This window comes from Gracilinanus agilis, chromosome 2, assembly GCF_016433145.1.
Source record: "Gracilinanus agilis isolate LMUSP501 chromosome 2, AgileGrace, whole genome shotgun sequence".
Taxonomy (NCBI): Eukaryota; Metazoa; Chordata; class Mammalia; order Didelphimorphia; family Didelphidae; genus Gracilinanus; species Gracilinanus agilis.
In genome coordinates, this window is record NC_058131.1 from 152,774,295 (window position 1) to 152,798,033 (window position 23,739).

The 23,739-nt window shown below is 39.6% G+C and overlaps 2 protein-coding genes across 2 annotated transcripts in view; one reads left to right on the forward strand and one right to left on the reverse strand.

The window, feature by feature from the left end:
* LOC123233399 (zinc finger protein 2-like) overlaps positions 1-23,739 on the forward strand; it is a 90,338-nt gene that overhangs the window by 19,947 nt on the left and 46,652 nt on the right. The window lies entirely within an intron of this gene.
* On the reverse strand, positions 8,273-22,932 carry LOC123236936 (zinc finger protein 883-like). The gene is made up of 4 exons (XM_044663455.1): positions 22,879-22,932; positions 22,363-22,451; positions 17,690-17,814; positions 8,273-9,644 (listed from the first exon to the last, which is right to left on the reverse strand). Exons 1-4 carry the CDS (start codon positions 22,928-22,930, stop codon positions 8,477-8,479), a joined length of 1,434 nt encoding a protein of 477 aa, XP_044519390.1. The 5' UTR covers positions 22,931-22,932; the 3' UTR covers positions 8,273-8,476.

Genomic DNA, 23,739 nt, shown 5'->3' on the forward strand with positions numbered 1-23,739 from the left:
CTGTGCCCTGTTGTGGGGTTCCTCCATTCGTCTGGACTTGTTTTTATGTCCCCTTGAGGAGTTTTGTGTGTTTCGGTCAGGAGAGGTTAAGAGCTGCTTCTTACTCTGCCGCCATCTTAACCCGGAACCCTCATGATTCCTTTTGATAAGAGTTCACACTCTCAGAGGACAGGAAGTGGATCCCATAGACACTGCCTCCTGGGCAGTGCTAGACAAATTGAGTGACTTTGATTGGTTCCCAAGATGTGATAGACCAGCCCACAGTGAAAGGAAGGAGGAACCAGAGAGACAGGAAATGACATGGATAAAATTGCTTATAAAAGCTGGCCGAGGGCATTCTGGGTCACTTCTACTTCTTTTGCTGCACTGGTGGCTCTTGCTGAGGGAGGATCTCTGTGTTGGTGTCTCTGTGTTGGATTCTTCTACACGGCACTTTTTCTGCATTGGAGGCCGAGACTCTCCCACTCCTCTGGGTGGAGATGGGAACTTTGTTGGGGAGTGAGCTAGATTTCTTCAGAACAGACTTAGAGTGGTAAACTAGACAATTCCCCTATCATCTTCCTACATTTCCCTCTTTACTATCTCTACCCTGCTGTAATAAAGTTACTAAAGCCACTAACAACCTCGTGACTTAAGAGTTAATTTTATAAACGGCGACCCCAATAATTTTTTTAAATTCTGAGATGTGGGATATTCCATATATTTTGAGATGTTTTCAATGTATTCATCAGTATTGCTGATTTTTTTCTCTTTCCTTAAAAAATATTCTTTGTTATGGGATGGTTCTTTGGAAAGGGGAAGAGAGAAGTGACAGTGGAATTTAGGCAAAAAATAAAAGATCAATAAAATTTATTTAAAAAGTAAATTTGGGGGCAGCTAAGCAACTCAGTGGATAGAGAGCTAGACCTGGAGTTGGGAGGATCAAATTTTTTCTCAGACACTTCTTTATTGTGTAACCCTGGAAAATCACTTGACTCCTCTGGCTCTTACCTCTCTTTTGCCTTAAGCTGAAATTGAAAGGTTTAAGAAATCAAAAAAATGAAGGGGGTGAAGAGAGCCAAGATGGTGGAGAAGGGACAGATCCTCATATGATCTCTACCAAATTGTTCTCCAAAAAGTCATGATATAATGCCTTGGAACAAATTCTGGAGCTGCATAACCCACAAAAAGACAAGGTGAAATAATTCTCCAGTACAAAACAACTTAGAAGGTCAGCATGAGGGATCTGGTGCACGGGGATGGAAGTGGATTGCAGCACACTGGGGCAGGCCTCACCACAGCAATTAAGTCTTGGTCTTCTGGAGCTCTCAGTCACAAATGGTAAGAAAGGATAAAACAATTGCTCAAAGGGGGATTACAGGATTCCCTTTGCTGGCTCTGGGTACGAGACTCTTGTCACATTGCCCATACATAGCACCAGGTTGCAGGCTAGGAATGTAGTCTCAGGTGGAGGAGGAATACTAGCATACACCAGCACCTGCAGCCACAGGAGAGCAAGGATCCTGGACACAGTTCTAAGAGGTAAAAGCATGTTTGGTTTTACTCACAGACCAGAGCATAAACCAGGAGAGTATTAGACACACCTCTGCTTACATCATACCACTTTGGAAGAACTGAAAGTAGAAAGATGCCAAGATCTAGCTCTGAAAGCAGCTGCACAAAGAACCTGAAGCTTGATACAGTGAGTGATCCCTTCACCACAGATACAGAGCCTAACTTGAACAGTTTTTTAAATTAAAAGGGAAAAAAGGCTGGAAAATGAGGAAACAACAGGAAAAAACCTCACAATTGAAAGTTATTTTAGTGACAGAGAAGACCAAAACACAAACTCAAACGAAGACAACAAAATCAATATTGCTGCATCCAAAGCCTCCAAGAATAAAAAGAATTGCTCTTAAGGCCAAAAAGAATTAATGGAGTAGTTCAGAAAGGATTTTAAAGATTGAATAAGAGAGGTAGAGGAAAAATTGAGAAATGAGATCAGTGATTTAGAAAAAACATGAAAAAAGAATCAAGAGCTTGGTAAAGGAGGCACAAAAATACTGAAGAAATTAATAAGTTAAAAAACAGAACAGGCCAATTGATAAAAGAGACACAAAAATCTAATAAAGGGAAGAACTTCTTAAAAAAACAGAATTGAGGGGGCAGCTGGGTAGCTCAGTTCAAATCCGGCCTCTGCCACTTCCCATCTGTGTGACCCTGGGCAAGTCACCTGACCCCCATTGCCTACCCTTACCACTCTTCTGCCTTGGAGCCAATACACAGTATTGACTCCAAGATGGAAGATAAGGGTCTAAAAAAAACAACAACAGAATTGACCAAAGGGGAAAGGATATACAAAAATGCACCAAAGGAAGAACTTCTTGAAAGGAAGAATTGGCTCCATTGAAAAACAACTATGAAAATTCACTGAGGAAAAGTAGGTTTTACAAAGTAGAATTAGCCAAATGGAAAAGGAGGTAGAAAAGTTCAACTCAAGAAAATCATATTTTAAAAATTAGAATTGGGCAAGTGGAAGCTAATTACTCGGTGAGATATTAAGAAACAATCAAAGTCAAAAGAATGAAAAAATTGAATATCTTATTGGAAAATAACAACTGGCCTAGAAAATAAATCCAGAAGAAATAATCTAAGAATTATTGGACTACCTGAAAGCCATGATGAAAAAAAGAACTTGGACATTATCTTTCAAAAAATCATCAAGGAAAACTGATCTGATATTCTAGAACCAGAGGGAAAAATAAAAATGGAGAGAATCTACCAATCACCTCCTGAGAGAGATCCCTCTCAGGGATAACTCTCAGGAATATTATAGCCAAATTCCAGAACTCCCAGGTCAAGAAGAAAATATTGCAAGCAGCCAAAAAGAAACTAAAACAAATAAAAATGGAAAGAATCTACCAATCACCTCCTGAGAGAGATCCCCAAAGGATAACTCCCAGGAATATTATAGCCAAATTCTAGAACTTCCAGATCAAGAAGAAAATATTGCAAGCAGCCAAAAATATCATGGTGCCATAGTCAAGATGATACAATGTTTCATAGTTTCTACATTAAAGTATCAGAGGGCATGGAATATGAGAGTCCAGAGGGCAAAGGGGCTAGGACTTCAACAAGGAATCACTTACCTAGAAAAAAAAAATCTTTAAAAGGGTTAATGGATATTCAATGAATAGAGGATTTTCAAACATTTCTGATGAAAAGAGGAAAGCATTGGGAGGAGAAGGAAGGGAAAAATGGGCTAAATTATTACACATAAAGGATGTATGAAAGAGTTTTTATGCTATAGGGGAAGATGGGGGAGGTAGGGAGAGGAGTATGTGAACCTTACTCTCATTGAAACTGCTTGAACAAGAGAACATACATAATCAATTGAGTAAAGAGAAAGCTATCCTATCCTACAGGAAAGTCCTTAGGAGGGAAAGGGAATAAGGGAGGGTGGGGTGGGTGGGCCTGATAGAAAACTGGACAAATCGGGGGAGGTAGAGGTCAGAACCTAAACAGGGATAAATAGGATGAAGAATAATATACTGTGATAATGATACAAAATTTTTTACAAATTTCTCTAATAAAGGCCTCTTTTCTCAAGTGCATAGAGAAATTAGTTGAATATATAAGAATACACATCATTCTCCAATTGATAAATGGTCAAAGGACATGAACAGGCAGTTCTCAGACAAAGTAATTAAAGCTCTCAATAGTCATGCAAAAAATGCTATAAATTGCTATTAATTAGAGAAGTGTAAATTAAAACAGTTCTGAGGTACCATGCAACACTCATTAGACTGGCTATTAGGACAGAAAAGGAAAATGACAAAACTTAGAGATATGGGAAAGCTGAGACATGAACGCATTGTTGGGGGATTAGGGAACTGACAACAATTCTGGAGAGCAATTTGGACCTATGCCCAAAGAGCCATAACAGTACGTATCCTTTGACCCAGAACTACCATTACTAGGTTTATATCCCAAAGAGATAACAAACCAAAAGGGGAAGGATCCATATGTAAAAAAATATTTAAAGTAGCTCTTTTGGTGAGGGCAAAGAATTAGAAAGTGAGAGGACACCTATCAATTGGGGTATGGCAGAGTAAGTTATAGTATATGGTTATAATGGAATACTATTGTGCTATAAGAAATAACAAGGAGGAGTTCAGAAAAAACTGAAAAGACACAAAGCAGAGTTAAATAAGCAGAACCAAGAGAATGTTGAACGTAGTGACAAGAATGTCGTACAATGAACAACTGTAAATAACTCATTCTCAGCAATACAATGATCCAAAACGATTTCAAAGGATTCGTGATAAAAAAATTTCATCTGCTTCCAGAGAAAAAAGAACTGATAGCCTAATTAACTCCAGACCAAAGCAATCTTTTTTTCACTTTCTTAATTTTTCAAAATTTGAATTTCCCTCCATGAAAGAATTAATATGGGAAACTATTTTACATGATCACATGTAAAATCTATGTAAGAGGGGGCAGCTGGGTAGCTCAGTGGATTGAGAGCCAGGCCTAGAGACAGGAGGTCCTAGGTTCAAATCCGGCCTCAGCCACTTCCCAGCTGTGTGACCCTGGGCAAGTCACTTGACCCCCATTGCCTACCCTTACCACTCTTCCACCTATAAGTCAATACACAGAAGTTAAGGGTTTAAAAAAAAAATTAAAAAAAAAATCTATGTAAGATTGCTTACCATATGTCAGAATAAAGAGAGCCAAGCAACCAATGTTTTGATAGAGGGGAGAGAGAGAGAGTTTATGTTGTGAGTCTCTCTTCTAGCTCTCCCCTGGAGCTGAATATACGCTGAGAGACTTCGAGGGGGTGTCATCCTGAAACTGGGTGGCCTGGATGGTCATGCCTCCACACAGGAGTTGGGGTCGAGGCTTCCCTATAAGATGAGATATGTGGTACTCCAATCTGATTCTGAATGAGGACGGGGTTCACACAAGCCTCCCCTGAGGTCAGTCAGCTTCACAGCAAGTGGTCTGACTCTAAGATGGAGGCAGCCAGACCAAGCTGTGGCTCTCCTCTTCCTTGTTGTTTCTCAGGCACTCTGGAATGCTATCTGACTAATGAATGGTTTTTATTATTTGTAACTTAGGGGTTGGGGTAAAGAGCAGAGGGATTTTGGAGTGCCATCTTCTCTATTTCTATGGGGTCTGTCACTTGAGTGGGAACCTATGGGGTTCCCACTCCCAAGATTCTCCCTCACCTCTTCTCCTTCTGTTTCTGTTTCTATTTCTATCCTTTCTACAATTATAAGTTTTGACTGAAAGGGGGTCTCTCAGCAAGGTTAGGTAATGGGAAAAGGAGACTAAGAGATAGCTCGCAAACACTTGGCTGACTCAATGATTGAAGTCTTGCTGGATGAGATGTGATGGAATCTTTGACCAGGGAATCAGGGTTTCAATGTCCAAAGAAAGATCCTTAGGAAACCTTCAGGACTGGATCTGAGCTGGGGTATCCTCTGCCAGAACCCTTTTCCTCCTCCTTCCTCCAGAGAATTCCCAGAATTCCCTCTCTGGTCTCAACTGTCACCAAATGTCACCAACTGTCAGCCACTCCTTCTCTGGCTCCTTTTGTCCTATCCCCCTTGTTTTGCTTTGGGTCTGCTTAAACAAAGCAGAGATTAATTAGCTCTCAACCAGGATGCATGGTGGCGAGTAACCATGCAGTCTCCTCCAAGATGGAAGTTAGTCTATTGGAAACTAGGAAAGGAGTCAGCTTTTCACTCACCCAATGAAGTAGTCCAGGAGTTAGAGTCTAAGTTGAAGCCAAACTCCAAGCCCAAGATCCAAGCTGCAGTCCCCAGCAAAGCTCCCTCGAAAATTCTCCCCAGTCAAAAGACTATCTCCAGAAGACAATCTCTTCAGACTATCTTCTCAAAGACAATTTGCTCTGAGGGAGTTCAGGGCTTGCTTTTGTGGTCCCTTCCCCTCTTCACAGGGGCCACAGTTTCTAAATTGTCTAGCACTGCCCAGGGGACCTGTTTGTGGGATTCACACCTCTCATCCTCTGAAGGTGTCAACTCTGATCATAAGTTTCTGACTCAGTTAAAAGGGTAGAGCTCTCCAAGTAAGTGACTGTGAACTCCTTTACTCTTAGTGTTAAATAGTTTTTTTTTTTTTTTTTAAGTTTTTGGTTGATTAACTCAACATAAAGAGAATAGAGAATTCCTTTTACACTTACCACTCTTCTGCCTTAGATAGGATACTTAGTATGAACTTTAAGACAGAATATAAATGTTTAAAAAATAGGTATTATTGAGATGGCTCCAAAGGCAAGGAGTAAAGAATGTGTTCTTCAAAAAGATTCATCTATAGTACCTCATTCAGCCCTATTCCACTCTAAAGTCTGTTGTAATATAAAAACTAGAGAAAAGGTGGCAGTGAAGTGGCTCAGTGGATGGAGCTATGCCTAGAAATGGGAGGTCCTGAGTTCAAACCTGGCCTCACACTTCCTAGCTGTGTGACCCTGGGCAAGTCACTTAACCCCAATTACCTAGCCCTTACTGCTCTTCTGCCTTCAAATCAATATTGGTATTTATTTTAAGATAGAATATAAAGGTGAAGAAAAAAATATTGGGGAAAAATACATTTTCTTCATTGTTTCAGATGGAAATATGAGTTTTCCCTATTTCTATTCCATCCCTAAAAAGTCTTATAAAACTTATCTTTTGAAAGAAGCTATTAATTAGAAGCAACTTTCTAGATATTTTAGATGAACTATTGGCCTTGAAGCTCCCATAAAGGAGAAATTTTTCCATATTTTCTTAAGTATGATTAAGAGCCAAAAAAAAGCAACACTAGAAAATACAGTAATTTATGAGCAGAATAAAAAATGGATGCAAAACAAGTTATTTTATTTTCATAAAGTTCAGATGCCAAATCAATAAAGTTGTATTGAGCACCTATTATGTGCAAGGCACTGTGCTAAGTGCTATGTGGATTACCAAGACATATTAGACAATCCCAACTCTCAAGGAGTTTCATGTGTGAAAAATTAAATAACATTTAAGTATTTAAATAACAGTTCAAGTCAACAATAGACACCACAAGAAAGTACATAATTACCAAATGAATCATACAATTTCTTTAAGAGTTCAGAATAGGGGAAGTCACTCAATCTGTGGGGGAGGGAAGGAGTCAGAAAAATCTTTTAGAGAGGTGGAACCTGAGCTGGTTCCTGGAGGATGGGCAGAGAATGGATGGGGAGAACATTCCACAGCTCAGAAGTCTATGAGTAAGAGATGAGGCAGTCATGTGAAAGCTGGGTCAGCTGATATGGGCAAACCAGTTGGGCTGAAATCAGCAGTAAAGTGTGGCAAGATTATGGTAACCTTTGGATTACCAAATTAATGAATTTAAGACTTTATCCTTATAGGCAAAGGGGTATCACTGAAGGTTTTTGAGCAGAGGAATAATTATGACTAAGTGTAAGGGATGTTTTTCTCACTTTCATGTCTACTACTCAATGGGATGTCTCTGATATATGAGTAAATTATATTCAAGGCTGTATTAATAATGCTCCCCTTATGAACTCCTCAATATGCAGTAAGGGCTGAAAAGTGGCTTAATGTTGGCATAATGAGGAAGGGAGAAAGGCTAGTCTGTAAAGGTAGAAAAGCAGCAGCTGTGTTCAAAGGCATTGAGGGGGTGCTCTCCCTTTGATGACAATGCCTGTGGCTAGCACACAAAAGAAAGGAAAAGTAAGACTTTTTCTGTGGTGTCTGGAGGTTGGTCCTTAATCACATCATGTGCTCTGGGCTGCCAGTGCTAGGAAGGAAAGAATAGGAGGCAGGAGGATGGGATCTTGCTCAAGTACAAAAGATGCAAATGGAGTGCTCTCAGATATTGTTCTGTCTGTGGGCTTCCCTCATGCTGGGACTGTTCCTCTGGCAGGTTTTATGTGCCAAACCATGCTGTTGAGCTGCCAGAAGTCTTGGACACAGAATATCAAAGGGAGATTGTTGATGAGTCTGTGCCACAAGGTCAGCAGTATCTTCTGATCCAATCCCTTTCCTTTAGGGCAACTATGACAAGGGACCATGACAGTGAATATTATTTTCATACATGGAACTCATACATTTAAGCAGCACAGGAAAGTTCACTGGACTTAGATGAAAGGGCCTGGGCTTCAAGTTCTGGTTCTAATACTTACTAGCTGTGTGACTCTGGATAAATTACTTATCTTTCTGAGACTCAGTTTCTTCATCTTTAAAATGGGGATAATACTTTACTAGCTACCTCATAGGGTTGTTATTAAGAAAATAATCTGCAAACTTTAAATGCTATATAAACTTGAGTTGTTTCTACCATATATTTTAATTCATGACATTTCCATACATTATAAGGTAGAGGCAGTGTAGGATAATGGAAAGAACAAAGGACTGGGAGGAATGAAACCTAGCTTTTAGTCCTAGCTCTGCCATTTTATCAGCTGGGTGACCTTGAAGAAGGGAGTTGGGTCCTTCCAACACTAGTATTTTATGATTCTATGAGTCCTTTGATGTTTAAAAAGGGATGAGCTCTGGCTGAAGGCCTTTCCACATTCATTACATCCATATGGTTTCTCCCCAGTATGAGTCCTCTGGTGTTTAATAAGGGATGAGCTCTGGCTGAAGGCTTTCCCACACTGATTACATTCATAGGGTTTTTCTCCAGTATGAGTTCTCTGATGCTTAATAAGGGATGCAGTATGACTGAAGGCTTTCCCACATTCACTGCATGAATAAGGTCTCTCTCCAGTATGACAACTCTGGTGTAGTGCAAGAGATGAGCTCTGGCTGAAGGCTTTCCCACACTCATTACATTCATAGGGTTTTTCTCCAGTATGAGTTCTCTGATGTTTATTGAGGGATGAAGTGTGGCTAAATGCTTTCCCACATTCATTACATTTATAGGGTTTCTCTCCAGTATGAGTTCTCTGATGCTTAATAAGGGATGATGTATGACTGAAGGCTTTCCCACACTCATCACATTCATAGGGCTTCTCTTCAGTATGAATTTTCCGATGTTTTGTAAGGAACAATATGTGACTGAAGGCTTTTCCACATTCATTACATTCATAGGGTTTTTCCCCAGTATGAATTGTTTGGTGTTGAGTAAGATGTGTTCTTCGGCTAAAGGCTTTCCCACATTCATTACATTCATAGGGTTTTTCACCAGTATGAATTCTCTGATGTTTAACAAGGGAGGAGGTATGACTGAAGGCCTGCCCACATTCATTACACTTATAGGGCTTCTCTCTAGTATGAATTGTCTGGTGTTCAGTGAGGTGTGTACTTCGGCTGAAGGTTTTTCCACATTCATTACATTTATAAGGTTTTTCCCCTGTATGGATTCTCTGATGTTCAGTAAGGTGTGTACTCCGGCTGAAGGCCTTCCCACATTCATTGCATTCATAAGGTTTCTCTCCTGTGTGACTTCTCTGATGTTTGACAAGGGATGAGGTGTGCCTGAATGCTTTCCCACATTCATTACATTTATGGGGTTTCTCTCCAGTGTGAAATCTCAGATGTAGAGTAAGAGATGAGCTCTGACTGAAGCCTCTCCCACACTCATTACATTCATAGGGCTTCTCTCCAGTATGAGTTCTCCTATGTCGAGTAAGTTCTGAGTGATAACGGAAGGCTTTTCCACATTCATTACATTTACAAGGTTTGTTACGCAAATCAATTTTCTGATGGCCAATTGTTAGTGGATTTTGTCTGAAGTTATTTCCATTTGCATCATATTTATAGGGTTTTTCTCCCGTAGGAACTTTCTGTTGTGCCACAAGGATGGAACTTAAACTAAAACTTTTTCTAAGGTCATTACATCCATGATCTTTTTCCCAAATTGATTGCTTGTGGTTGATTGCCATTTCCCTTAAATGTGTTTCCTGGCTTTTTTGCTGCCCCTGTGACCACGCTTCATGTTCCCAGGCATCACCTGACTTAGAATTCCAAAGACTATCCCTTGTGAATCTTTGTATGATAACTTCTTGAGATGATCCCTCTTCAGAAATGTCCAGCTTTGCAGTTTCTTTGATTTCAGCCCTCGCCTCCAAGTCTGAAAGAAATAAAAAAATCAAATGTCCTTTGTTCCGAGTATTCAGAATGTTGTGATAAAACTGAAAATAATGTAGACAATGTACGTATTTCTTTGAGAGCTCACAAATAAAGCCTTGTAATCTTTGAAGAAGATAGGAAATGTCAGGAGGGATCAAGTGAAAGAACAATGATATATAAATTAAGCCCAGATGAGGAGAACCTCTCAGGAAGAATTACAAGGTCAGAATAGTAACACAGAACCAAACTAAACAAGGTAGATCGGTATCTAGGTCATCACTACTTATACCTAGATTGTAACAGGCTTCCCTACCTCCAAACTCTCTTGAGATTTACCTTTCTTATCTCAAACCCAACTATATACAAAACCAAAACCATTATTTCAAATCCACCCCATTCCAAAAACCCTGATTTCTACTAAAAGAACCACCATTCTTCTAGACCAATGATTCCCAAAGTGGGTGCCACCACCCCCTGGTGGGTGCTGCAGCGATCCAAGAGGGCGGTGATGGCCATAGGTGCATTTATCTTTCCTATTAATTGCTATTAAAAAAAAATTAATTTCCAGGGGTGCTAAGTAATATTTTTTTCTGGAAAGGGGGCGGTAGGCCAAAAAAGTTTGGGAACCACTGTTCTAGACTCTCAGGTTCATAACTTTAGTGTTATCCTCAACTCTTCACTCTCTCCCATCTAATACTCAATCTGGAGTCAAATCTGGATGTTTCTACATTTACAACATCTCTCACACCTGAACCTGTGTCTGTCTCTTATTAGACATTAACCTCCATCTTAGTTTAAAGCATTGCCTCTTCTTAGATTCAAATGTCTCCCTACCCTAACCCATTGTTTTCCACATGGCTGTCAGTGATTTTTCTTAAGTACAGACAGACTATGCTACTATCCTGTTCAATAAACTTGAGCAATGGGTCATATGGTTCCCAATTGTCTCCAAAATGAAATATCTCTTACAACCTGGCCCTAACCTATCCCTCCAACCTCATTACTTTTCTTCCCTCATTCTGTAGTCCAGCCAAACTAGCCTTCTCTCTGTTCCTCACATATAGTAGGCCATCTCCCATCTCCTAGAACATTTTCCTTCACTCACATTTCAGAATTCCTCTCTTCTTGATCCCAACTACTTGAGTCATCCCACTTCCTAACTACCTTGTACTTATTTTGTTGAATGTGTGAGTATGTATACATACACACAGACATGGGACATATTCTATACATGGACACCATATACCATACATATATAATAAACATGTTGGTAGAGTGTTTTTTGCATCCTATGAATATATGTACACACATATGTATGTGTGTATGTATTTATGAATGTGTATGTATCTGTGTGTGTATCCCATATAGAATGTAAGCTCTTTGAAAGTAAAAATAGCTTCAAAAATAGCTTCTTTTATTTTTTAATTTTTTGGGGGAGTTCCTTACAAGTCATTTAAAAGTTTTTTTTTAATTTTAATATTTAATCAGTTACATGTAATAAATTTCCACATAAGTGTTCCCAAGTTATATGATCCAAATTGTCTCCCTTCCTCCCTTCCTGGACTTGGTAAGGCATTTGATCCGAGTTATACATGTATTACCATGCAAAACATGTTTCCATATTATTCATTTTTGAAAGAGAATAATCATATAAAGTCAAAACTCCCCCAAACAAATTCAAATAAATTAAAGTGAAAAATTGTATGTTTTGATCAAAAATGCTTAGCATGATGCTTAGTACATAGCAGGCACTTAAATGATTGTTTAGTTCCTTCCTTTCTATTTACATTCCTAACCCCTAGCAGTGCCAGGCCCATAGCAGAAGGTTAATAAATGCTTGCTGACTGACTGCTAAAACAGCAATTTTACAATGTTGTGTGTTCCTAGTCTAAAATTTCCAATGCCTCCTTGTTCTTTATAATAAAGTCAAAACTCTTGGTTTAACGTCCAAAGTCCTAAATGGTCTGGTTCCATTCTACCAATCAAAAAGTATTTCTAACTATTCTCTGATAAGTGCTTTAAATCCTCTATAAAAGCTAGCTATTTCCAACCCCAAGCCTTTATTTAGAGGCAGCTAGATGGAGCAGTAGATATAGCAATGGGTCTGGAGTTAGGAAGACCTGAGTTCAAATTAAACCGAGGTCATTTACTAGCTGTGTGACTCTGAACAAGTCACCTAACCTTTCTGCTTCAATTTCCTCAGTTGTAAAATGAAGATAACTGTGGCCCCACCTCCCAGGGTTGCTGTGAGGATGAACTGAGATATGTGTAAAGCCCTTAGCCAGCATAGCACCTGGGACATCCTGAGCGCTTACTAAGATCTTGTGTCCTTCCTTCTTCCCTCATGCTGTTTCCTTGACCCTGAAGGTTGTTCTCTTTCTCCTTTGGACATCAGCTCATGGCATCTAATGACATCTTCTTTATAAAGTCTTCCTAAACCACTTCAAGGATCCTTGATCTTTCCAGTTATTGAGCCTCAAATCTGGGCAAAACACATGGTTCAAAAGTTTTCTCTCCCCGGATTCCTACCTATTCCCCTCTCATACACAAAGATGATAACATCCAGAATTCTCTGTAGGAGATAAGGTACTTGGCGCAGCTGGGTGGCTCTGTGAACAGAACTCCAGGCCTGGAGACAGGAGGACCTGGGTTCAAAGCTGGCTTCAGAAACTCCCTAGCTGAGTGATCCTGGGTAAGATGCTTCAACCCAACTGCCTCACCCTTGTCCTTCTGTCTTAGAATTGTTACAAGGGTGGGGGTTGTGATAATTAGATTAAGTCTAAACTGCCCATCTTTATATTTAATCACTTTAGATTTAATACTAACCCACATGTGCTAGAGTGAGTGATGAATCAGAATCAACTGACTGCCCTCTACGCTTTCTGTGAGAAAGTGTCTTTTGTGATTGGACACGCAGGCTAGGAGAAGGCACTGGAAGTGACGTATATGTGACCCCTTTAAAAGAGGGAGTTGAGTGAGTGAGGCTGCTTCTGGTTTGGTGAAGGGGACCTGAGGGAGCTTTGCTGGTTCGTGACCAAGACTGTACCACATGGTGAGTTTAAAGACTGAATCTTCCTGAACTTCTATTAAGAAACTTCCTTTTATAGACTCTGTGAATGAAGTTTGCTCCATTCACCTCCGGGCCTCAGGCCCTTTAAACCTTGGCTGAGGGGTAAGATTTACCTGGATTAATCACTGGGACAGATTCTTATTTCCGTACTTCCTCTCTCTCTTCTCATGTAAAAAGTCAATTTTGATTTGAGATTATTCTTAATTGAGGGCTGATAATAGTTCATCCTCTGGCAACTATCTTTAATATATTGAACCCATAAAACCTCTTTTTCACCCTTACAGGGTGGGGGTAGCTAGCTGGCTCAGTGGATTGAGAGCCAGGCCTAGAGAGAGGAGGTTCTGGGTTCAAATCTGACCTCAGGCATTTACTAGCTGTGTGACCCTGAGCAAGTCACTTAATCCCCACTGCCTAGCCTTTACTGCTCTTCTGCCTCAGAACCAATACATAGTATTGATTCTAATTCAGAAAGCAAGGGTTAAAAAAAAATATAAGGTACTTGAAGGTAGAGACTATTCTTATAACTGATTGTGTATCCTCAAAACCAGTGTAGGGCCTGGTCTATAAATGTTTGATGAACTGAATGCTTCAAAGAGAAGATTCAGGACCTCCAACATCAGCTCTCTCAGTAATCTTCCTCCATTCCTTAAAATTTCACACTGTGACCCACTCTCTTTTTCCTTCTGCTCACAGATGAGGAAACCTTTTTGTTCCTCTCTTTGCCCTTGATTCTGATCCCTCTTGACTCCTTCACAACTTATTTCAAAAGTCATCCTCCCTCATGCATCTTCTCCCTCTCCTGCCTACAGGTAGACTCAGGCTATACCAATTCTAAAAAAAACCTTACATGTAATCTCTTTTCCTGAATGGCTTCAGTCCTTTCCTTCATCTGCTTTACTGATAAATTTCAGGAGTTATCTACACTTTCATTTCCCATAAATCTACAGGCAGCTTCACATGATTTACCACTTGCAGCCATGTAGGTTAACTGGGAACTATATCCTGAATAAGGCTCCCAAAGAGAATGCATTCTGGAGTTGGGCAGCACTGGCGCAGAGCTGGGCACAGTTGGGTCAGAGACTATATTCAGGTGAATCCCTTGAATATTCTGGACAAAATGCTTGTGGGAGAATGGGCTAAGTATCATAGACACGCCCCACTTCTTAGGCCCATGTGGGAGTATGCTTAGATGCTCATATAACAGCTAAGATCAAGGGTCTGAAACTAGTTTAGGTATATGTCACAACTGAAAGGGAAATATTCTTCTACCTCCTAATCTGGGAGAAGGCCAGGAAATTAACTTCTAATTAATTACCAGAACAGACAAAGGAAGCCTAGTAAAGAAATCTGTAAAATCTGTGGGGAAATGGATCCTGTGTGATTGAGCTTTTTACTATTTGGACCTTGGGTGAAACTGGAGATTGTTAGCTGGCATACTTCCTTGTTGGCAGCAGAGAGATCAATTCACAGCATCACAGATACTCATACTGGAAGGGACCTCAGAGCCCATCTTGCTCAACCTGTGCCTGCATAAGAATCCCTCTCTACAATATTTCTGACAGTTGCTTTCCCAGTCTTTGAAGTAAGGGTGAAGTCACTAAATCCCCAGGCAGCTCACTCCACCTTTGGGTAGTTCTAAGTATGAGGTAGTTTTTCCTTATGGGCAGGGTACAATGTTTATAACAAATTGAGAACCTCAAAGAATATAATTATGTATCAGGAAATGAATGAAAGAAAAAGATGGGCTAGTCTTATGGCAAGAAAGAATAAATGTCACTGAAATAGAGGAAGACCGGGGGGGGGGGGAGGGGGAGAGGGGAGAGATCCCCTCATGGTGAACTGATAAGAATACATGGGCAAGAAATGCACATGACAGGCAAGTAATGATGGGATCCAGTCTTCATCAATGGAGGAAACATTCAAACTACTGAGACCACAGATCCTTGAGCCTTTGAGTTATTTCAGAGATTGTCATGGTCAAAAAGGCATACCTAGAACAGTTACTCTGCTGGAGATACCTCTCTAGACTTGACTAGGCGGGTCTCTCTGCAGCTCAGTTGGCAGGACTGCAGTCCAAGCCTTTCCAGCTGCCAATGCTCTGCTGGCACAGCTTCCAAGTACACAGGTGGTGACTGTGATGTGGCAAAAAGGAGCAATATTTTATGTATGTGTATAAGGTTTCCAAATTTCAGTCTTTAGCCTTGAAACCCCATGTGAGCTCTAGGCTTACACCTCCTATTGCCAATAGGTTATATCCACTGTATGTCCAAATTCAACATTTCTAAAATTGGGGTCATTATAGTTTTCCCTGAACCATCTTCCTTTCTTCTGACTACTATTTCTGCCCTTAGAATTGTTATTTGCCCAGCTTCCCAAGTCAAAACCTTGATGCTATCTTTTGACAATTCTTTCTCCCTTACTTCTTATAATGAAGTTATCAGCAATTCCAATTATTTCTACTCTTATTCTCTGCCATTGCCAACATCTTAATAAAAGCCTTCATTACTGCTTGTCTGGACCAATTGATGGCCTTCTAAAGAGTGGTCCTTCCGCCATTTTTTTTTTAGACCCTTAACTTCGATGTATTGTCTCATAGGTGGAAGAGTGGTAAGGGTGGGCAATGGGGGTCAAGTGACTTGCCCAGGGTCACACAGCTGGGAAGTGGCTGAGGCCGCCTTTGAACCTAGGAACTCCTGTCTCTAGGCCTGACTCTCACTCCACTGAGCTACCCAGCTGCCCTCTACTGCCATTTTTTTTTTAATGCTCTATTCCCTAAGTTCTGCTCTGGGGGATGGAACCAAAGTACAGTATTGAGCTATCTAGGAAGAAAAAGCCTTGCTGAGGTACCACCTCACTTCTATCAGATTAGTCAATAAGACAGTAAAGAAAAGGGATAAATGTTGGAGATGTGGCAAAATTGGGACACTGATGCATTGTTGGTGAAGTTGTAAACTGATCCAACCATTCCAGAGGGAAATTTGGAACTATACATAAAGGACTATAAAATTGTGTATACCCTTTGATCTTGTGATACCACTACTGGATCTTTATCCCAAAGAGATAATAAAAAAGGGCAAAAGATCTACTTGTACAAAAATATTTATAGCAGTTCTTTCTGTGGTGGCAAAGAATTAGAAATTGAGGGGATATCCGTCAATTGAGGAATGGCTGAAAAAATTGTGGTATATGTTGGTGATGGAATACTATTGTGGTATAAGAAATAATGAGTAGGATGATTTCAGAAAAAAGCTAGAAGGATCTACATGAACTGATGCAGAGCAAAATAAGCAGAACCAGGAGAACATTGTACAGAGTAACAACAGTATTGGACAATGATCAAAATACAGTAACACAATGATCTGGGACACACCTGACTTATGATAGGGAGTGCTATCCATCTCCAGAGAAAGAACTGTTGGAATTGGATGGATGCAGATCAAAGTATAACATCTTTCACCAGTGTGTATGAATGTGCTCTTACAAAAATGACCAATATGGCAGTGTGTTTTGCATGAAAATAAAAATAAAATTAAAAAAAGGAAGAAAAAGCCTCTGAAAGACTATGACTTACATTTGATCAGCTGATAAGTCATTTCCATTCTGTTACCATCTATATCTGTTGATATTCACCACAAACTATTACTTGCTTTTATGACCCCACACTTCCTGATCTTGACCCTTGATCCTTGCTCTTAACTGTAGCTTGACTAGGGATCTCCTTGTTATCCCAACTGAGATAGAATACCTTGAGGTAGATGAAATAAATCCATGATACAGATCAAGTGATTTACTTTAAGAGAGACACATCTTCCTGTCACAAAGAGGGAAATAGGAAGCTTAAGGGAGGCCATCCACATTTTAAAAATCCTTACCTTTTGTCTTAGTATCAAAAAAAAAATTGGACCTGGCTTTCTATCCACTAAACCATCTATAGCTACCTGGAGAAGACAAAATATGTGAGAGTGCTTATACTAAATAGTCTCAAATTTTTTCCAGGCCTTCAGACCTTTGAAGATAGCTCCTGAGTAATGGCTAAAGAGTTAGGGTGAATACCTAAAATAACAGGTAAAATCCACCTGTTTAGTTTTTATTCACTCACCTAGGCAGATGCCTCTTGAGACTTCTCTTTCCACCACCCAGGGTTCTTCTCCTTGCTCCAGCTGGGAGATCACATATGGCTTAGAAACTGGAAATCCTGTTCATAGAGAAAGAAATAGGACATGTTTGTTTGTGCTGATTACAAGGGCAATTACATAATCAAGTTCTGGGCCCTTGATGTGGGATGACAGAGAAGACAGCATAGGAAGGTTCCAAGAGAGAGAGATGCAGTTCTTTAAAGTGTAAGGTAGACACATCAGGGATAGCACAATGAAAACCCACTTTACACTCTGTAAATAGCAGACTTTTCATCTGAAAGCAGGGAACAGAACTGCCCTGTCTCTGGGCTCTAAAGAGATTATAAATCACTGAGGTCCAGGTAAAAATTTGGCTAAGTACCTTTTAAAAATCAAGGAAAGCAAAAGTGTTCCAACTGACAGTCTGAGTCACAGGGGGGAAGACATTCTTACCCAGTGAGACCAGGTTCCCATAATTCTCCAGCATCACATCCCTGTACAAGTCCCTCTGAGCAGGATCCAGTTGTCCCCACTCCTCCTGGGTGAAGTCCACAGCTACATCCTTGAAGGCCACTGATTCCTAAACATCAAATACATTCTTGTTTATCCAATAAGCCTATGTCAAACATAGCTCAGAGATGATGTGTGAAGTTGGCAGCGTCAGGATACTTAGAAGGGATGGACCAGACTTCTAAAAGTGCTTACAACTTCTGATATTTTGGGTATGATCACGACAAAAAAAAAAGGGGGGGAAGTTAAGTGGAAATGACAGGGAAGAAATAATCATGCTATGTTAGAGAAGTTGTAGTAATCAAAGAAGGGAATATCAGGCATCATCTGACCTATACCCTAGGTTTTCAAAGTGTATATTTCAGAGTTCAGGGATACATATGGATAGGATCCTGTGGCCTTGAAATTTATGAGATGCTGGTTTAAGAGACAGGATGCTCTTAAAATCTGAAAATGAAGATATAAACTATTTTGATGAAGATGAAAGAAATGAATATGGATATTAATTTACTTGCAAGGGCAACTCAATACATTTAAATTTTAAATAGATATATACACATGACAGAAAAATGGGGAGTATAAATAGAAAATAATGCATAGTCTTGTGTTAGGCAATGATTCAAGACAATTTCAAAATGACCTATGATGAAAAATGGTACCACCTTAAGGAAGGTGGAAGGGAAGAAGAGATTTTGGAACTCAAAATGTTAAAAATTTTTTACATATAATTGGGAAACATGGAAATATTTAATGAAATAAATAAAATAATTTAAAAAAAGAATAGTGTTGGGAAGACAAAAAAATATAAAAACAGAAAAAATCTTAAAGACAACCAAAAAAGCTTTTTAAAAACTATGTTTTAAATCAAAGTCTGAACAATAAAGTAGAATATCTGCTTAGAGGGAGAAGGACAAGTGTACCAGACAATAGCAAGAAGACAGAAATATTTCATTCCTATTTTGTTTCTATTTTCTCTACCAAGTCAAGAAAACTGATATGAGGATAAAATAAAAATGGCCTAAAGGGAACTGAAACTTAAATAAGTGAAGAGATAACAAAAGAACAACTAGCTGCTCTCAGTGAGTTCAATCACCTGGCACAAGTAAAAGAGATAGCTCTCAGGGCCCTGAAAGGACTTGCAGATATGACTGCTGTTGATAATTTTGTTTTATTTTATTTTTTTAATATTTTTTATTTAGAATATTTTTCCATGGTTACATGATTCATGTTTTTTCCCTCTCCCCCAAGCTCCTCCTCCCACTGTTGATAATTTTACAAAAGCAATGGTGGAGGGGTTGCCAGGTAGCTTAATGGATAAAGAGATGGAGAAAGGAAGCCCTGGGTTCAAACCTGGTCTCAGATGCTTCCTAGCTGTATGACCCTGGACAAGTCACTTAACCCAATTGCCTATCCCTTACTGCTCTTCTGCCTTGGAACAAATACTTAGTACTGGTTCTAAGAAAAAAGCTAAGGGCTTTAAAAAAAAAAAAAGCAATGGTAGAGAATAGGAAAGTTACCACAAGATCAGGCACTACCAAATTTTTGCTTGGTTTTCAAAAAAGAATAATAAGACAATTTTTAAAACTAAAAGCCAATGAATTGTATGCCAACTACTGCAAAAATTTTAGGATTCAAAACCAAAAGAAGAAATCCCAAGGAGCTGTATCAAGTTCTGCTTGAGTACCCTTATTTACAGTTTTTATGGGATTTACTAGGCTCACAGATATTTCAGCAAGGCCTGTGACATTATCTCATGAATCCCTGTAGATAAAATGGAAAAACTGGACTGAATGTTAGGCCAACTAAATGGATTTGGAACAGGAGGAATAGCAGCACCTAGTGTGGTGATTAGGGGAAACTCATTAAGTGTAGTAAAGAACCTAGCAGGGTCCTCAGTCTCTGTCCTTGGTCCTATTTTGTTTAACATTTTTACCAATGGTTTAGATGAAAGTTGGATAGCATATATTTAATAAAGTTGTAGATAGCACAAAGTTGAGAGAAAACTGATACACTGGATGACAGAATCTGAATCCAGAAAGATTTCAATGGTCTAGAATAAGACCATAGAGTGATATGACAGCCAAAAATGCTAATGTGAACTTAGCCTGCATCATCAGAAATATAGTCTCCAGAATGGAAGGAGACAGTCCCCACTGTATTCTATCTTGGTCAGATCACATCAGAAATACTGCACTTATTTCTGGATGTCATATTTTCAGAAGGACACTGGAAGGCTAGTGTATCTAGGGAGGGTAACTAGGATGAAGAGGAGAGTGGAATGCTGAATACACAGCCCAATGTAGTCATTATGTTCATTAGTTTTGTTTAACTCTTTTTCTTTGTTACAAAGGAGGGCTCCCTGATGAAGGGGTATGTTTAGGTAATATGTAAAAATTACTTCAGTAGAAAGAGATCAAAACTCACATTTACACATATACTCAGGGCAATTCCAGGGCAAAATCCCATCACTAATCCAATGATCTTATTGCCTTTACTTCCTATACTTCCCTCAGACACACACAAAAAGTGCTCTGATTTTTAATTTGGCATTGACCCATAAAAGGTATGTGGTAAGATTCAATATGTAAATCAGGAAATATTATAAATTATGGTACCCAGTCTCTCTAATATTAAGTAATGTAAATAATTAAATCAGAGACAAATGGCTAGAAAGAGATAGCCAGTCCCTTTGCTCCACTGGTATCCAGAATGTCAAGAGATGGATCCCCTGTGAATTTATGGAAGAACCGAGCCAAGTGTTATATAAAATGAAAAGGTATGGACAGAATCTGCACTTTTTTTTTTTTTTAAACCCTTGTACTTTGGTGTATTGTCTCATAGGTGGAAGATTGGTAAGGGTGGGCAATGGGGTTCAAGTGACTTGCCCAGGGTCACACAGCTGGGAAGTGGCTGAGGCTGCCTTTGAACCTAGGAACTCCTGTCTCTAGGCCTGGCTCTCACTCCACTGAGCTACCCAGCTGCCCCTGAATCTGCACTTTTGAAAAGAGTATTCTTCGTGTTGAATATGGAAATATGTATTGCGTGTACAACCTATAACATATTGTTTGCTGCCTCGATGAGGGCAGAGGTGGAGAAAGAGGAGAGAATTTGTATGGAAAAATGTAAAAAAAATGTTAAAAATTGTTTCTACATGTATATGTGAAAAAATACAATAAAATATTAGTGGAGAAAACACATACACATATACACAAAAAGTAGTACCCACAATGATAAAACCATAGAACCATTTAATTACTGTGATATCACTGAAACTGTTATTGGGCAAAAATTAAAAATGGACCATTGGAACAGAGCAGATATTACAAAAATAAAATATCTAATACCTAGAAATCATGTTATAAAATAATGGTTTTATGTCACTGCGGAAATATGCTTAATGACAATTTATACTGGACAAGTGATCACTGTATTTCAGTATTGTAGACAGTAAGGTCATGAAAGTTGAAATCCCATTATTTGTTTTTATTAATAGTTAACATTTATATAGCACTACAAAGTTTGAAAAGTCCTTTACAGATGTGAGCTCATTAAATTCTCACAACTCAGTGAGGTAGATTTCCAGAGGCATTAATAAGCCTCAGAGGGAGTTTGAGAATTGCTCAGTCATACTCCTGGTGTCAGTGGTGGGACTTAAGCCTAGGTCTCTCCTGGTCACAAGTCCAGTGTTCTTTCTACTATATTCTATTGTCTCTCATTTAACTACCACTAAAAAAAGTCCTTTCTGGGTTTTTTTCCCTCTGATCCAGGAAAATATAAATATTTCACTTCCATTAAGCAATCAAACAAGCTATAATCACAGGCTTCTTAGAAAGGACAAACTAGAACCTGGCATCTAAAGGAAAGAATTTGGGAAGAACCTTGGTGTCATAACATAAATCCATGGATTAACATTTTGATTATCTTACCTTTTAAAATGGATATGTTTTAAGGCTTGGCATATATCCAGCTTTATCATTGGAAAACTCACTTGTCCTCCAGATTAGCAACTCTAAAGATGTTTTAGACTTCCCTTTCATTATATCTTAAGCATTTTAAATCCTTTTCCTTAAAACTAATAACTTTCAGGATACAGTCTAAACTGAGGATGGCATTCAAAGCCCTCTACCATCTGTTATAATTCTTCACATTCAAATTTATTACCTATTCAAGCTTATACTGATTTCACCCTTTCATAAATTCCAACAAACCTGTTTTTTATATACTTATTTTTTAGTTATCTTTCTTGTATCACTAATCCTTTGATGTGTCAGTCTGCTATTATTGGTAATACTGTCAGCATACTCAGAAGACTACGTCTTAATTTACTTTCTATTCATCAGTGTACTTAGCATAGTAATGAACATAAAGTAGGTCTAAATGTCTTTTTTTAATGAACTAGTGGATGTTAAATGGGAAAAGCCAGGAAAGCTGAGGGAGAACATTCAATAACAGGGGAGCATTTTCTATGGAGTCATTCACTGGGCCTCATCTCCTTGGAGAGAAATAGAGATCAAGTGCCTGGATGGGGATTCCTTGGAGAAAAGTGTTTTCAAGAGCAGGGAACAAATATATCCACAATCTAGGCATTTTAGAAAAGAGTAAGAAAATTCCAACTCACCTGGGATCTGGTTTTGAGAAAAAGAATTGTCATTTGCTCCTCTTCTGGGTTCCCCTCTTGAGAAAAGCTAGGTTCCTGAGAAGAAGGAGCTGGAGGGATGAAAGAAGCCAAAAAGGTGACTGATTCTATCTTATACTTCTCATACTCAATAGGTTACAAATTCCACCATACTATAGATCCCTGTATTTTTTAGAAATTGTTTTAAAAGGGGTCAGAATAAGCCTTGCCAATTTGCAGGCCACAGAAGGCTATAAACATTGTTATCCCTTACTCTATGTTCATGGCAGATTTCAGGTAAAAGAGTTGAAGTCATAGATGTGTGTATTGTTGAGCATGGCTAGAAGAGGTTGGATGTTATAATGGGCCTGCCTATTTTGAAGTCCCAGATATTCTCATTTGTTAATCCCATGACACTCTGAGATGGGGAAACCCTCCCTTGAGATGTTTTCCAAACTGAGAAGGAGGCTACCCCATAGTCCTCCCCACCTACACATTTATACTGTAATCCTTTCTTACCTTTTCCCTCAAGTATCTGAGTCAGATGCTCCATGGTCATCCACTGTTCCATGTTCTCTGGACACCTTGTGCCTTCACCCAAATCCTGACCTTTTTCTTACAGGTTCTTCAGGAACACTTCCGGCTCCATCTATTTCAGCATTGACTGTTCAGACTCTCTCCTGAAGCTCTGGTGTCAGGTTGAAGTTGGGGGTTCTTCCTAGAAGGAATTCCTACACCCCAGGAGACTCTTCCTTTGCCTTCATTTTTAAGAGCCCGACTTACTGCTTGAGGATTCCTTATCTACTTCTGTGGGAAAACAGCTCTCCAATGTTCGCAGGTTAGGCCTCTGCACACTCTCAGGAAGGACCCACTAAAGGATAGTGTCACAAGAGAGAGCCATGACTTTAAGCACAGCGATGATGACAGAAAAAAAAGCAGTGGGGGAAAGCGAGGGAGTTTGCAAAGAAGAAAAAGAACTCCAGAATTCGGCGCTACACACACACACACACACACGCAGAGAACTAGGTGTACACACACACACACACGCAGAGAACTAGGTACACACACACACACACACACACACACACACACACACACACACACACACACACACACACACACACACACACCCCTCCTCTACTCCACGCCCCAAACTCCCACGGCTTATACATACTCGAAATACGGAACCAATTACTGGACGGCGCCGCTAGGTACGCCTCGGCTTCCCGAGGCTGGGGAACGGAAAGGGGTCAGGCCGGTCCATCCACGCCCGGGGAAGGAAGGAGGATTTCCCCTCCGAGTTCCACAATGCCGCCTCTCTCCGGCCACAGAGTCCTTCCTGGCCCCCAGACACACACCCACTGCGGACCGGCTCCGTTC